At 39.5% G+C, this 13,162-nt stretch overlaps 1 protein-coding gene across 3 annotated transcripts in view; it reads left to right on the forward strand.

The window, feature by feature from the left end:
• Positions 1-13,162, forward strand: part of TUBGCP3 (tubulin gamma complex associated protein 3) — a 108,435-nt gene that overhangs the window by 47,501 nt on the left and 47,772 nt on the right. For all 3 annotated transcript variants that reach the window (XM_050948097.1, XM_050948108.1, XM_050948102.1), the window contains 3 exons: positions 820-986; positions 6,734-6,844; positions 7,221-7,329. In XM_050948097.1, coding sequence (XP_050804054.1) covers positions 820-986; positions 6,734-6,844; positions 7,221-7,329 — 387 coding nt within the window. The remainder of the gene's footprint in view (positions 1-819; positions 987-6,733; positions 6,845-7,220; positions 7,330-13,162) is intronic.

A 13,162-nucleotide genomic window follows, 5' to 3' on the forward strand; every position in this document is an offset into this window, starting at 1 on the left:
ACCAAAGCAGTATAAAGCAAAAACTAACTGGCAAGCTTTATCTTGCTTGCTTCAGGGTGGCGTAAAACAACCAGAGCTTATCAGTGGATGTGTCCAAACATGTTAAAATAGAGAGAAATCTTCCTTCTAGTGTGTGTGGTTTTTTTTAATTGTCATAATTCTAAATGTATGTCGGCATTGCACACTACTTTTGGTGGTGTGTAGAATACATACACTACATGCCCTTATCCCCAGCAGGGGTATAAACAGCAGTGTAGATGGTGAGGCACTGCTTAGGTGAGTAGACTAAAGACACACCTGAACCATGTGGTTTACCTGGGTATGTACCATAAATGGCTCTCTACTTGCACAAGCTGCACTGCCCTCATCTAGACTGCCTCCCTGCTGCCAGCCTTTTCCTGCCGCAGGGAGCTGCCAGAGCCTTTTACTACTGTGGGGGAAAAAGCTCTAGAAGGAGGGGCAGGCAGCAGGGAAAGGTTCCAGCGGCTCCCTGCTGCCAAGGCTTGCCCTATGCCTCCACGCTGCCAGAGCCTTCCACTGACGTGTAGCCACACACTTCACCCCTCCTGTGTGACTGCAGTCTGCTTTTCTCCATAGTATGTAGCTACATATACTCTAAGCACTGCTGCAAGTGGCATGCATTGTAGACATAGCCTAAATGTTGATATATGTGTTGGATTTAAAATTGCTGTGTAACAAGTCAGAGATGGACAGACATACAGTTAGTCATCAAGGCGTGAAGAACTTTATTTTTGAAGTATAGAATACATAATCAGAACCTGCTCTCTTTCCTTCACCTATCTATTTTTGTCTCCTTAGGAAGAAAAGGTGGTGAACTAGCATCAGCTGTCCATGCCTACACTAAAACAGGAGATCCCTATATGAGATCCTTGGTCCAACACATTCTTGGTCTAGTGTCCCATCCTGTCTTGAATTTCCTTTACCGCTGGATTTATGATGGGGAGCTGGAGGATACGTACCATGAAGTAAGTTTTATGTGTAACTAATAATATTGATACCTTTTTGAGTTCTTTGAGTAAAAATCAATGATACATTTTGAGTGAGAACTGCAGGATTGAACCCACTGAGCATAAGAATAGTTCAGTTGCTCAACATTATTTTAAAGCAGGGGTCAGCCACCTCTGGCATGCGGCTTGTCAGGGTAAGCACCCTGCCGGCCCAGCCAGTTTGTTTACCTGCCGCGTCCGCAGATTCGGCCAATTGCGGCTCCCACTGGCTGCGGTTCGCTGCTCTGGGCCAATGGCCGCAGGAAGCGGCACCGGCCAAGGGATGTGCTAGCCGTGGCTAGCCACCACCCCCATTGGCCTGGGATAGCGCACAACGGCCAGTGGGATTTACAATCGGCTGAACCTGCAGACGTGGCAGGTAGGTAAACTGGTCCGGCCTGCCAGGGTGCCTGCCCTGGTAAGCCACGTGCCAGAGGTTGCTGACCCCTGTTTTAAAGTATGAAATGGCCTGTGTGACTTACTGTGTATGTAACTAAGCTACATGTGGTAATGACCTGACTGAATTGGAAAACTGATCCATCTAGTCCAGCATGCTGCCTCTACTCATGGCAAAAAAACTGATGTTAGAGAGAGCCCAGACTCTCTCAACCTCTTTCTGGAAAATGTACTCATAACATTATGGTGTACAAAAATTGTTCCAGCCCTTGCAAGCAATCCATTTTGTGCCTGATGTATGAGGTTTGACTGTTTCTCTTGCTTTGTAGTTTATTTTTATTAATGTCTTATGTTTACAGTTCCTACTATTATCCTAAGCATTAGTGCAAATAATTTCCATAGATTTCAAGGCCAGAAGGGACCACTGTGAGATCTTCTAATCTGACCTCCGGCCATAGAACATCCCCAAAGTAATTCTTGAAGCATATCATTTAAAAAAACACCCAGTCTTGATTTTAAAACTTTTTAGTGATGGAAAATCCACCACAACCCTTGGTAAATTGTTCCAATGGTTAATTACACTCCCTGTCAAAAATTAATGCCTTATTGCCAGTCTGAATTTGTCTAGCTCCAACTTCCAGCCATTGGATTGTGTAATAAGTTTCTCTGCTGGACTGAAGAGCCCATTATTAAATATTTGTTCCCCATGTAGCTACTTATAAAGTGTAATCAGGTCACCCCTGCCCTTCTCTTTAAGCTAAATAGACTGAGCTCTTGGAGTCTTTCACTTTTTCAAATTTTGTAGAAAATTGTTATGAGAATGAAATACCTTTTAAAAGTCCTACAAAATTTGCTTCGACTTGTACAGTAATAGATTCTTATAAAATACATCCTTTGTTGTAGTTATTCATGTACTATCACCTTTCTAGTACCTCCTTATTCTATCATTTAACAAAATTAATAATCAGAGTATTCAACTCTTATATAAGGCTTTTTATTCATAGATCTCGTTGACGCTTCACTGTTAACTGTACCTGTTTACACTTATCTTAATCATCCCAATGCTTGCTTTTCTCCTTGCCAGGCTACAACTCTGTTTATGTAATCTTATTTTGAATTTCAATGAGATTTAGGAGCCTAACCTCTATTTTTAAAAATGAATAGGACCTTAGGTTACTGAGTTACCTAAACTCTTCTGAGATTGTTGACCATGGACTAAATCATCTCATCAATTTCTATGATTCTGTATTGGAGTTAAAAATTAAATTAGCATGGAGAATGAATTAGTGTCATCCAGAGTTGGTCTTTGAGGTCAACATAGGGAAGCCTGTGTCTATTATGTGGTTAAATAGAGAACTTCAGTCTTTAGGCTGCCTCTGACACCTTTCAAAAGTATTAAAGTAACTTGTCCCCTCTCCTCTGCCATATTTCAAGTAAAAAATTAAACTCATAAGTGATTGAAACTGTCACTTATTAGTTGTCAACTTTTTGCAAGTAGCTTGTTTAAATTTACATGTGTACTTAGATAATGCATCTTAAATACTGAAAATAAACAATAGCTTAATGTAGTGTGTTGGACTTACAGCTTACATTTTGTCTGAAGGCCATATGTTGGTCTTGCTAGCAGTGGCATTTTGAAAAAAAATTCTCTTCCCCAGTAAGGTCTACTTGCTTGATAAGATGAAGATGGGATCCTTCACAATCCATATTAAGGAATCTAATGTTTGAAATTTGTTCCTTGTTAAGAAAATTTACCATTTTTTAATTTCTGTTTTTAGTTGAGAGGCCTTGGCATTTGTCTAGCAGTTAAATTGTACGATGAGTTCTTATTTTTTCTGTGGTTCTTTGTGTGTGATATAATAATGAAAATCAAAGACCTTGAGTGGAGAATGAATCAATAAAATAAAAGCATATTGCAGTTATAGTCTGACCTTGGTTTCCCTCCCCCGCCCCACTACCTCTTCAGGCTCTGTATTTTCATGGGATTAATTATAATCTAAAATGCATTCCTGTCTCTTTGTATTTGCTACTGGATGTTTTCTGGATACAGTAATTGCATTTTACTTTGCCCTTAGAGGAAGCATTATTTTCATAACTTCCAGAAGTGACTGAATTGTCTAAGGCTTTTCTTTTTTAAATTACATTTCTCGTTGTTCATATTGATCAAAATCTAGTTCCATGCCACTTACCAAGATGGTCTGTATGTTGTCTGCAAAAGTTAGCCCTTGTGGTTAAAGGAATAACAAATAAATGAAAAGCATTACTTTATACCTAATCTCTTGGTTGAGTAAATTTTTTAAATTTCTAATTCTTGGGATAGTGTGTTTGTCTCAGTTCAGTATAACACCATTAGCATCTTACAGACTGGTCCTAGCCTCATTATGTGAGATATTCAGGCATTCTTGAAAATAATCTGAGTGTTTTGATTTATATACATAGTCTGACTGTTTGCTATAATTTCTTAACAATTTCTGTAGTTGGTCTTTGTAAATCCATGCCAAATACCACTGTATATTTACATATGTCTACTCTGTCCGTTGTAATTGTCACAAAAAAAATTAAGATAGATAATAAAAAAATCAGATTATTAATTTTTAAATTACTAAACAGTTCTGATAAAGTATCTAAGTATAGATATAGCTGGTGATCTGAATATTCATTTAGTCAGACTCAGATTGGGGGGAGAAATATTGGAGGCTTTCTCTGAAGCTCCACGCACACAAGATATCACTAACAGATAGCATATCCACTGCTGGGCTTTTCAGACCCTGGCTCCCACTCGCTAGCATTCATTTACGTTTGTGGGCAAGGCTGAATTAAAGCCTAGGCAGAATAGGCATCTGCCTAAACTCCTGGCTCATTCATGTCACAGCATCAGAATCTATTTCATTTAAAAATATTTTTGTAAATATTCATGGCTACAAAGAAAAGCTTGAAAGTGTGACTTGATTGTAACTGATGCAATGATGTCTGCTAAAACCAGAAGAGGAGTAGGGGAGAGGATCAGCAACTACTAGCTATAGGGACAAAGCTATCTGGCTTCTTTAGGGGAGGCCACTTTGGTTATGTGGGGACAGGGTTTGGATATCATCCTGGCCTCTGAGTGATTGACTCCCCCTTGATGAGTTTCTCGTTCCCTTGGCCTCTGCTCCTTACATCTAGCGTTCGAGCTCTACAGGTCAGGTTTATTCAGAGGAAGAAACTGATGGTACTCTTCAAAGTGTCATACCCTAAAGTGGCACCAAGTTAAGTTGCTACTGAGTTGATGTGAAGAACTTCATGATATGACTGTCACTCTTCTTTTTTATATGTTTTGATCAACACTGAGAACAATTTTGACATTTAAATTTTTCTCAGTGGGCACCCCATTGAGATGAATGTGTCAGTTCACACTTCCCAGAACTATTTCTGGCTTTCTGCAGGCTCACACAGGCATCTTTGCATCAATTACACTTTGTTGAGAACAAGATGGAAACCTCAGCATTCTAGATCACCAGCCCAGCAGAAGCCCACCCAATTTGAATACAGAATGTGGCACTTACTATTTAAAGTGTAGTCCAAAATGTGGTAAGCCAGGAATTCTAAAGCTCTTTGGTAGTGTAGACCACATCTTAATGGAGACAGTGTCTTGTGGGCACTTCCCTTCTCCTTTGTGATAACATTGCTTGCCTAATTGCAATTTAGCATTCCTGCTTACCAGAAAAAGTAACATTAGGAAATTATTTTATAAGTTCCTGTCTATTTTTAATGAGATTTAGCAGGTGGCTGTAAGTAGGAGAACCAGTACTATGTGGCCAGTCAGCTCTCCATGAATCACAGTTTGAAAACTTCTGTTAGGCACTTTCCAAACTCCTATGTAGACAAATTCAGCTTTAATGAGTATGTGGTGTATTGCTGTTGCATCATCTTTCCTGGATCCTGCCAATCTATAATCAACCAACTAAGTTTAATGAAGAATAGGAACCAACAAAGCAGCAGCTAATTTACCAAATACTAGGATCCTCATGAAAGTGCCCCCCAGCCGACTCAGCAGCAGAGCCTGTTTTTTTTAAATTAATTTAGCTATTGCTGTGTTGTCAGTCCCTTCAGAATCTGAGTAAATAAGAAAATACATAAAACAATATGTTGTGTGTTAGTTAAGTTAGTCTGTAAATAACATACATAACACCAATCCCAAAGAACATGAAATTGTAAATTAAGGCATCTGATTATGCATGCCCTCTACACTCCTCACTACTGACAATGCATCACAACCTGAACTCTGCCCTTGTGAGGATGAAAGTGTTAGAGCTCCTTCTTCAGACTGCACCATTACAAACAGACCAGATTTCCCTCATCCCACTATCCTATCTGTACATCTCTCACTCATGTTTGAGGTAGAGGGTATTGGAAGGCAGGAGGGGCTTGGAAGAGCCTGCCCGTCTGCAATCTGGGCTGTTACTCTTTGTTACATTATTGCGCGTAGCTGCCTGATCCTGACTTTCTTCCCACTTGAACCCCCTTATGAAAGATCTGCAATTCCTTGTTTAAAGAACTTAGTTGGGAAGAGACTGCCCAGAAAGGGAGCTACCTCCTCCCAAACTCCTGGCCTCTCATTGGCCTCATCCTTGCAACTAGGGCCTGGTTAGGCAGAAGGGCCCACATGAAAGAGTTCATATCTGAGTCAGATCCAGTGTATGCCCTCCCAGATGGAGGCTCCTCCAGATCAAGCCAGGGTCTTTGCCATTGAAGACTTCAGATCTCTGTGAAGAGACTATTCAAGTCAAATAAAAGGCCTTTTCTCTCAAGAAGACTCTCTGGGCAAAGAGAGCGTCTGGCAACATGCTGTTTTTTTTTTTTACCACCTGTCAGAGATTCTGAGAGATCAGAGGTGTGGTCCTTTTTGTGCATATCACAGGCTCTTCCCATAGAGTGCATAGCTTCCTTGAAAGATCCTTCTGACAAGAAGCTCAGGAGAAATAATGAGCTAGTCTTTGTGGATTCAGCTACAGCTCTTTTTTTGTGCATCAAAATACTGCTGTCCACCAAAAAAACAGTGGTGCCAAAACACTGCCCACACAGCATAAAATACCAAAATGCTTATACAAAAATACAGTTTGATTTCTATGTAGTATGTGCATGCACTATTCAAGAAAACAACAAAACAAGAGAAGTCCACTCCCTCAAAAGCCCAAAGGCAACGATAACACCTGCTTCACTTGGGACTATAAATAAACATATATATGTAATATGTCTCCACTTAGAAATGAAATACAAGAGTGGGTGTATGTGCGTGAAACGTAAATGCCAGGTAAATTCCTTTTATATCTAATGCTTCTGTCAACCTGCAGTTTTTTGTAGCTTCAGATCCTACAGTTAAAGCAGACCGGTTGTGGCATGACAAGTACACTTTGAGAAAATCAATGATCCCTTCATTCATTACAATGGATCAATCAAAAAAGGTATCGGAAAAAGGTTTATTTGTTTGATGTTTCATTGACCCTTTGCTGCTGTTTATGGCTGGAATAACATTAACAACATGTAGCATAAATTTATCCGAATTTTCTGAACCTACCATGTTGTCTGAAAAAGGTGTTTGGATAATCTGGATTGTTACTTTGAGATGGAAGAAGAAACTTTGTTTTGTGTAATTGAATTACCGGTACTTTGAAGAAAGAGGACTTTTAAAAACAAGTAGTGCTTGATATATATTACTACATCAGTGGGTTCATTTGTATTTCAGGGGTTGGGAGTCGGGAGGCAACAATTAACTTATGGACAACATCTCATTTTTATTGTTTATATAAAAATGTCTAAAGTTTATTCTCTTGTGTTTAGGTCCTTCTAATAGGAAAATCCATAAACTTCTTACATCAGGTTTGTCATGACCAAACTCCATCTACAAAGATGATAGCTGTGGCAAAGTCTGCAGAATCACCAAAAGATGGTATGATATCAGAACTGATAACCTAATTGTACCTTTGAACTTCAGACTTGTTGTAATTAGTGTTTTTGGCAAAGTAAAGTTTAACTGGATGTTTTTGCTTATAGAAAACTTTTCCTAATAATGTTTTTAATGTGCAAAATGCATTTATATGTAGGAAAGTGTAGTTAAGAACATAAAACCACCATACTGGGTCAAACCAATGGTCCATTTAGCCCAATATCCGGTCTATGGACAGGGGCCAATACCAGGTGCTTCAGAAGAAATAAACAGAACGGAGCAATCATCTAGTGATCCATCCCCTGTTGTCCATTCCCAGCTTCTGGCAAACAGAGGCAAGGGACACTCAGAGTGTGGTGCTACATCACTCACCATCGTGGCTAATAGCCACTGATAGACCTATACTTCATGAACTGATCTAGTTCTTTTTTGAACCCTGTTTATAGTTTTGGCCTTTACAACATCCCCTGCCAACGAGTCATTGTGTGAAGTACTTTCTTTTGTTTTAAACCTGCTTATTAATTTCATTGGGTGAGCCCTAGTTCTTTTGTTATGGGAAGGAGTAAATAACATTTCCTTATTCACTTTCTCCACACCAGTCAACATTTTATAGACCTCTGTCATATCTGGAAGCTGTTTCATACCCATAATCATTTTTGCTGCGCTTCTCTGTACCTTTTCCAGTTTTTGAGATGGGGTGACCAGATTTGCACACAGTATTCAAGATGTGGGCATATCATTGGTTTATATAGAGACATTATGATATTTTCTGTCTGATTATCTATCCCTTTCCTAATGATTCCTAACATTCTGTTAGATTTTTTTTGACTGCTGCCACACATATTGAGTGGATGTTTTCAGAGAACTATTCACAATGACCTCAAAATTTCTTTCTTGAGCGGAAACAGTTAATTTAGGCCCTATCATTTTGTGTATATAGTTGGGATTATGTTTTCTAATGTGCATTACTTTGCATTTATCAACATTCAGAAATGTTCCTTTCAAAAAATTAAAGTGTGGTGTTTCTGTGGTTGTTAAATAGACTCCCAATACAATGTTGTGCGTACTTGATCAAAGTGCGTTATGAATATCATATTAATAAAATGAATTTTTGTGGGCATATGAACCCTATACACTTCTTCTGTCCCCTCCTAAATCTTTTTTCATATAGTCTAGATTCTGTGGGTGTAAAAGCTTTCTCCTCTGAAGTTCATAACATCTGGTAAAATCTCTCTTTCTGCCATACCTGTTCTCAAATTTCGTCCAATTTGCCTTTCTTCTCTTGGCTACTTCTGAATTGAATATAAAAAAACAACTTTTGATTCTTCTGCAGGAGACTCTTCCCCTGTAGCTTCACTCTGTAGTTCCCTCACGGTAGGAGCTCAACCTCCTCCTCATATTTCCTCCTGCTGCCTGTTGCTTTTTATATTTGAATAATCTTATTCCCCTCTGGTGGGACTCATCTTGTAATCTGAGCTAGTTTAGCCCCAGGTTCTCAGCCCATGGGCAAGGTACCCCTTTATATGGGGAAATTAATTTTTTCTGAGTACATAGTGTATGCAGTTATTAAATGAACAAAGGAAACAAACTTGAAAAAAAGTCGCTAATCTTTCAATTGCAGCAATTTTAGATGTTACACTAGTTTAAAATGTTTTCAGATAGCACTGGGTTTTTTTGGTTTTATTTTTTAAATTGACTCCACTATAGTCCTACTCTATTATGATCTTGGCAAGATTGGGGACTATACCCTAAATACACCATTTGTTTGTTGATTTGTTTTGTTTGTTACTGTAGTGGCAATTATGCTAGATATTGTACAAACAGAGAACAAAAAGACAGTCCCTACCCCTACAGTTTACAATTTAAGTATAAATGGTATGGTAAAGTAACCATTTCTATGTTAATTTGTATAATTTTATCTTGTCCCTCCCCACAAGAAAAGAAAATTCTGTCAGTGGTGAAACTGCATTTTTAGCTCATCCTTCCCTGCCTGTGCATATGTTCTTATTTGCTTAATCTACCACTGTTGTGAAATTTCCCTTTATATAATTAATCATCATAGGGCAAATTAAAGAGAGTTCCGGTCTTAACTCTGGATTCCTTTGCTTTTGTCATTTTAAATCCGATCCTAACTTTATTGTATTTATTGAATGTATGCTTTATTGCTTTAATTAGCTTTGGATTTTTTTACATTAGCATTAAAAACAAGTTTTATGGAAATGTATGAGAGAATGTGACATCTGTTAGTGTATCAAAAATATGTATTCAGACAGTTTAAAAATATACACAATTTAGCCATGCACAACGTTAAAAATTGTTCTAGTCATAGATGAATTATATATTTAGATGCATTCTAAAAATTGATGTTTACTTTAGGTGTATGTATAGGTGTAAATCTTTATTTAAGAAGTCTTAAACTTATGAAGTGTTTTCCTGGTCAATCATAAATGGTACATTTGGAAATATTGGGTTAACTTTTGCAGTACATTGCAACCTAGATGCATATGTGAAAGCAAATATTCAAGTATTTGGGGTTGGGAAGGAATTTTCCTTCAGGGCAGATTGGCAGAGGCCCTGGATGTTTTTCGCCTTCCTCTGCAGCATGGGGCACGGGTCACCTTGCTGGAGGATTCTCTACAGCTCGAGGTCTTCAAACCACAATTTAGGGACTTCAATAACTCAGACATAGGTTAGGGGTTTTACAGGAGTGGGGGGGTGAGATTCTGTGGCCTGTATTGTGCAGAGGTCAGACTAGATGATCATAATGGTGCCTTCTGACCTTAAAGTCTATGAGTCTAAGTAATAATTTTGCACAGAATTTTGCATGTCATTTCCCATTTAGATAGTTCAGTACATGTTGGTACACAATCAGTACTGTTTTACCATTGTAATTTTCACAGAAAAATTGCATGGCTAGAATTCATTATGGCTAAGCACATTTTAAATAAGTAAAAACTGACACATTTTGACATGCATCTGACGAAGTGGGTATTGGCCCACGAAAGCTCATGCTCCAAAACGTCAGTTAGTCTATTAGGTGCCACAGGACTCTCTGCTGCTTTTACAGATCCAGACTAACACGGCTACTCCTGTGATACTTGACACATTTTGATATTAGTTTGACAAACAGTCTATAGTCACCATTTTTTTATATGTCTGGCTTAAAGGGAAGCCAGCTGGTTAAGTTTTTAGCAAATTATTTTATTCAAACATAAAATTGCTGTCTTTAAACTAACACTGAGTTCTGACAGTGAGTAGGTGTAACCCAGGTAGCTTAAGTGCAGTGGAAATATACTTATTTGTAGAATACTGTCATTATAATGACTAGAAATAAGTTTATTTACAATAGAGATTTAAAAAAACAATAGTGCTTACTGAAGACACATTGTCAGACATAAGCTATATTATTAGTTCTCTTTGTGAATGTATAAATCCAGCACTAGAATCACATAGTTCCTAATGTGTTCTTGAATTTACTAATCTTACTTTGTAAAAGTGGTTTCCTGCATCCTCTATCTAATTACTTCCAGATGACACCAGATGTGATTGGAAAGAGAGCTTGTCAGTCTCATTTAACTTTTGATATTTTTGATGAACAATTATAGAATGACTTTACCATAGTAATATAAATGAATTGTAAGCTTTCTTGATGGTATACTTAGACTTTTGTATGTTTACTTGCTATATAACCTGAAAGTGAAGCTTGCTGCCTAGAGCATAAAGTTGTTATTCTCTGTTTGGTCAGTACTTTGACCTGCTTACTATCAGTGCTGATAAAAAAAAAAACAAAACCCCCCAGCAACACAAAAAACACCCAAACACAACTTGGTTTCATGGAGGTAGAGAACTATAGCACTCTAGGGTTTCAAATTCCAGTATGTTTAAACTTCAAGGTTTGCAAATACCATTGTTTGTTTTTGGCTTCAAGAATCTACAACTTTTGAAGACCGACCAGTTTGTCATAATATTACTTAATTACTTTAGTAGTACCTGTTTCCTAATGGAATGGAGAAGAGAGAGTGAGGTTATGACTGATTTGTGTGTGACAAAGTTGGTATTGAGTTCCTGGCTCCCGCTCCTATGTTCAGTCCAGGAAATTACATTAATTCTTGTGATGCATTGGCAGTGCAATGAGTGAAATATGCTCAGTTCCATACTAGAGTTGCAGTTTCTAAACAGGTGACAATAATCATGGGATGTTTAAACTTGTATCCATGGAAAGAGATATTTATGGAAAGTGTAGAGACGGTTACTCAGGTTTCCTGTCTCATAATGCTAGAATGAGAGCTCAGTGTATGAAATTGAGAAAGGAATCAAATGTAAAACTGATTAAAAGGAAGCTATTCTTATACAATGAACAAATGTATTTGTTCAGTGTTCACATCGCACTCCCCATTAGTACCTGGCCCAGGCCGGGGAAGCTAATGATCCAATCAGCGGACCAAATTTGGTGATGAACCCTGGTCACATCACCTGAGGCATGCTGCGCATATGTTTTAAGAAGAAATCCTTTTACAATAACCCTCACTTAGCTGCCTTACACCCAGAACAGAAATGGCACTCTATACAGCTGTTAATCAGAGAGGAGTATTATGCAAGGTCTGAACTTAGGTCATGTGATTAGAAGTTCTAGCTCCTTTCTGGCTGATTTGTCAGCTATTTTGTCTTGCCTTCCACTTGGGCTCAAAACACCCTGTAAAAGGAAGTGTCTCCTCAGGGACTGAGCTTTAGAACACATGACTTTGGGGTGGACCTTGCATAACATTGTTTTTCTCTCGTCCTCTTCCTTCCTTGAAGGTTTTTCTTCCTACTTTTCAACATGAACTTATGGCAAAGGTAACAACTGAGGCATGCAGCAGTTCAAATGGGGGACAACACTAAGTGGTCCAGCACAGTCAACTCATGTAAGCCTTAATTCTTCGAGTGCTTGCTTATATCGATTCCAATCAGGTGTGCACGCGCTGTGTGCATGATCGTCGGAAGATTTTTACCCTAGCAACACTTGGTGGGTCGGCTGAGGCGCCCCCTGGAGTGGTGCCCTCATGGCGCTGGATATACGCCCCGGCCGATCCAGCGCCCCTCAGTTTCTTCTTACCTGCCGTGACAGTCGTTGGAACTGTGGCTCGCAGCTTAGCTGATCTCCACTCTCCCTAGCATTCTCTTTAGTACCTGTTAATAATTTCTGATTAGTTGTTAATAGCTAGTTATAGTTGTTAATAGCTGTGAATTACTTAGTTTAGTTAGTTAGTTTAATTAGTGGGGGGGAACGAGGTCTTCTCCCTTCTCCCCATCCCGGTACCCAGGACCATGCCTGGGTCTCCGGTCTTCAAACCCTGCTCGGCTTGCCAGAGGCCAATGCCAACGGGAGACCCCCCATGACTCTTGCCTAAAGTGGGTCAGGGAATCCCACCAAGCAGACAAGTGCTGCATTTGCAAAGCCTTCAAGCCGAGGACCAGGAGGGAGCGGGACTTTAGACTGAAGCAGCTCCTTACGGAGGCGGCACTTAGCCCGGTCCCTTCCTCTGGGCGCTTAGACTCGGCACCGTCATCCTCGGTGTGGAGAGCCCCTGCGGCACCAACTGTTCCAGCACCGCTTTTGGACTCTACCAAAGGCTCACGGCACCAGACCTTCCCGGCACCTCCACCACCACAGTTCAGGTTTCTGTCTCCAATCCAGAAGAAGCAGCAGCCCGAGCAGGTGCTGGCAACTTCTTGTTTGTCAGTGCGGCAACTGCCGACGCTTCCTGCACTGCGCTTGGAGCCGCATCCATTGCCAGAGCACATAGGACAAATATCCGCTCCTGCACTGTCGATTCCGGTGCCACAAGGGCCATCG

The sequence above is a fragment of the Gopherus flavomarginatus genome, chromosome 1, assembly GCF_025201925.1.
Source record: "Gopherus flavomarginatus isolate rGopFla2 chromosome 1, rGopFla2.mat.asm, whole genome shotgun sequence".
Lineage (NCBI taxonomy): Eukaryota > Metazoa > Chordata > Testudines > Testudinidae > Gopherus > Gopherus flavomarginatus.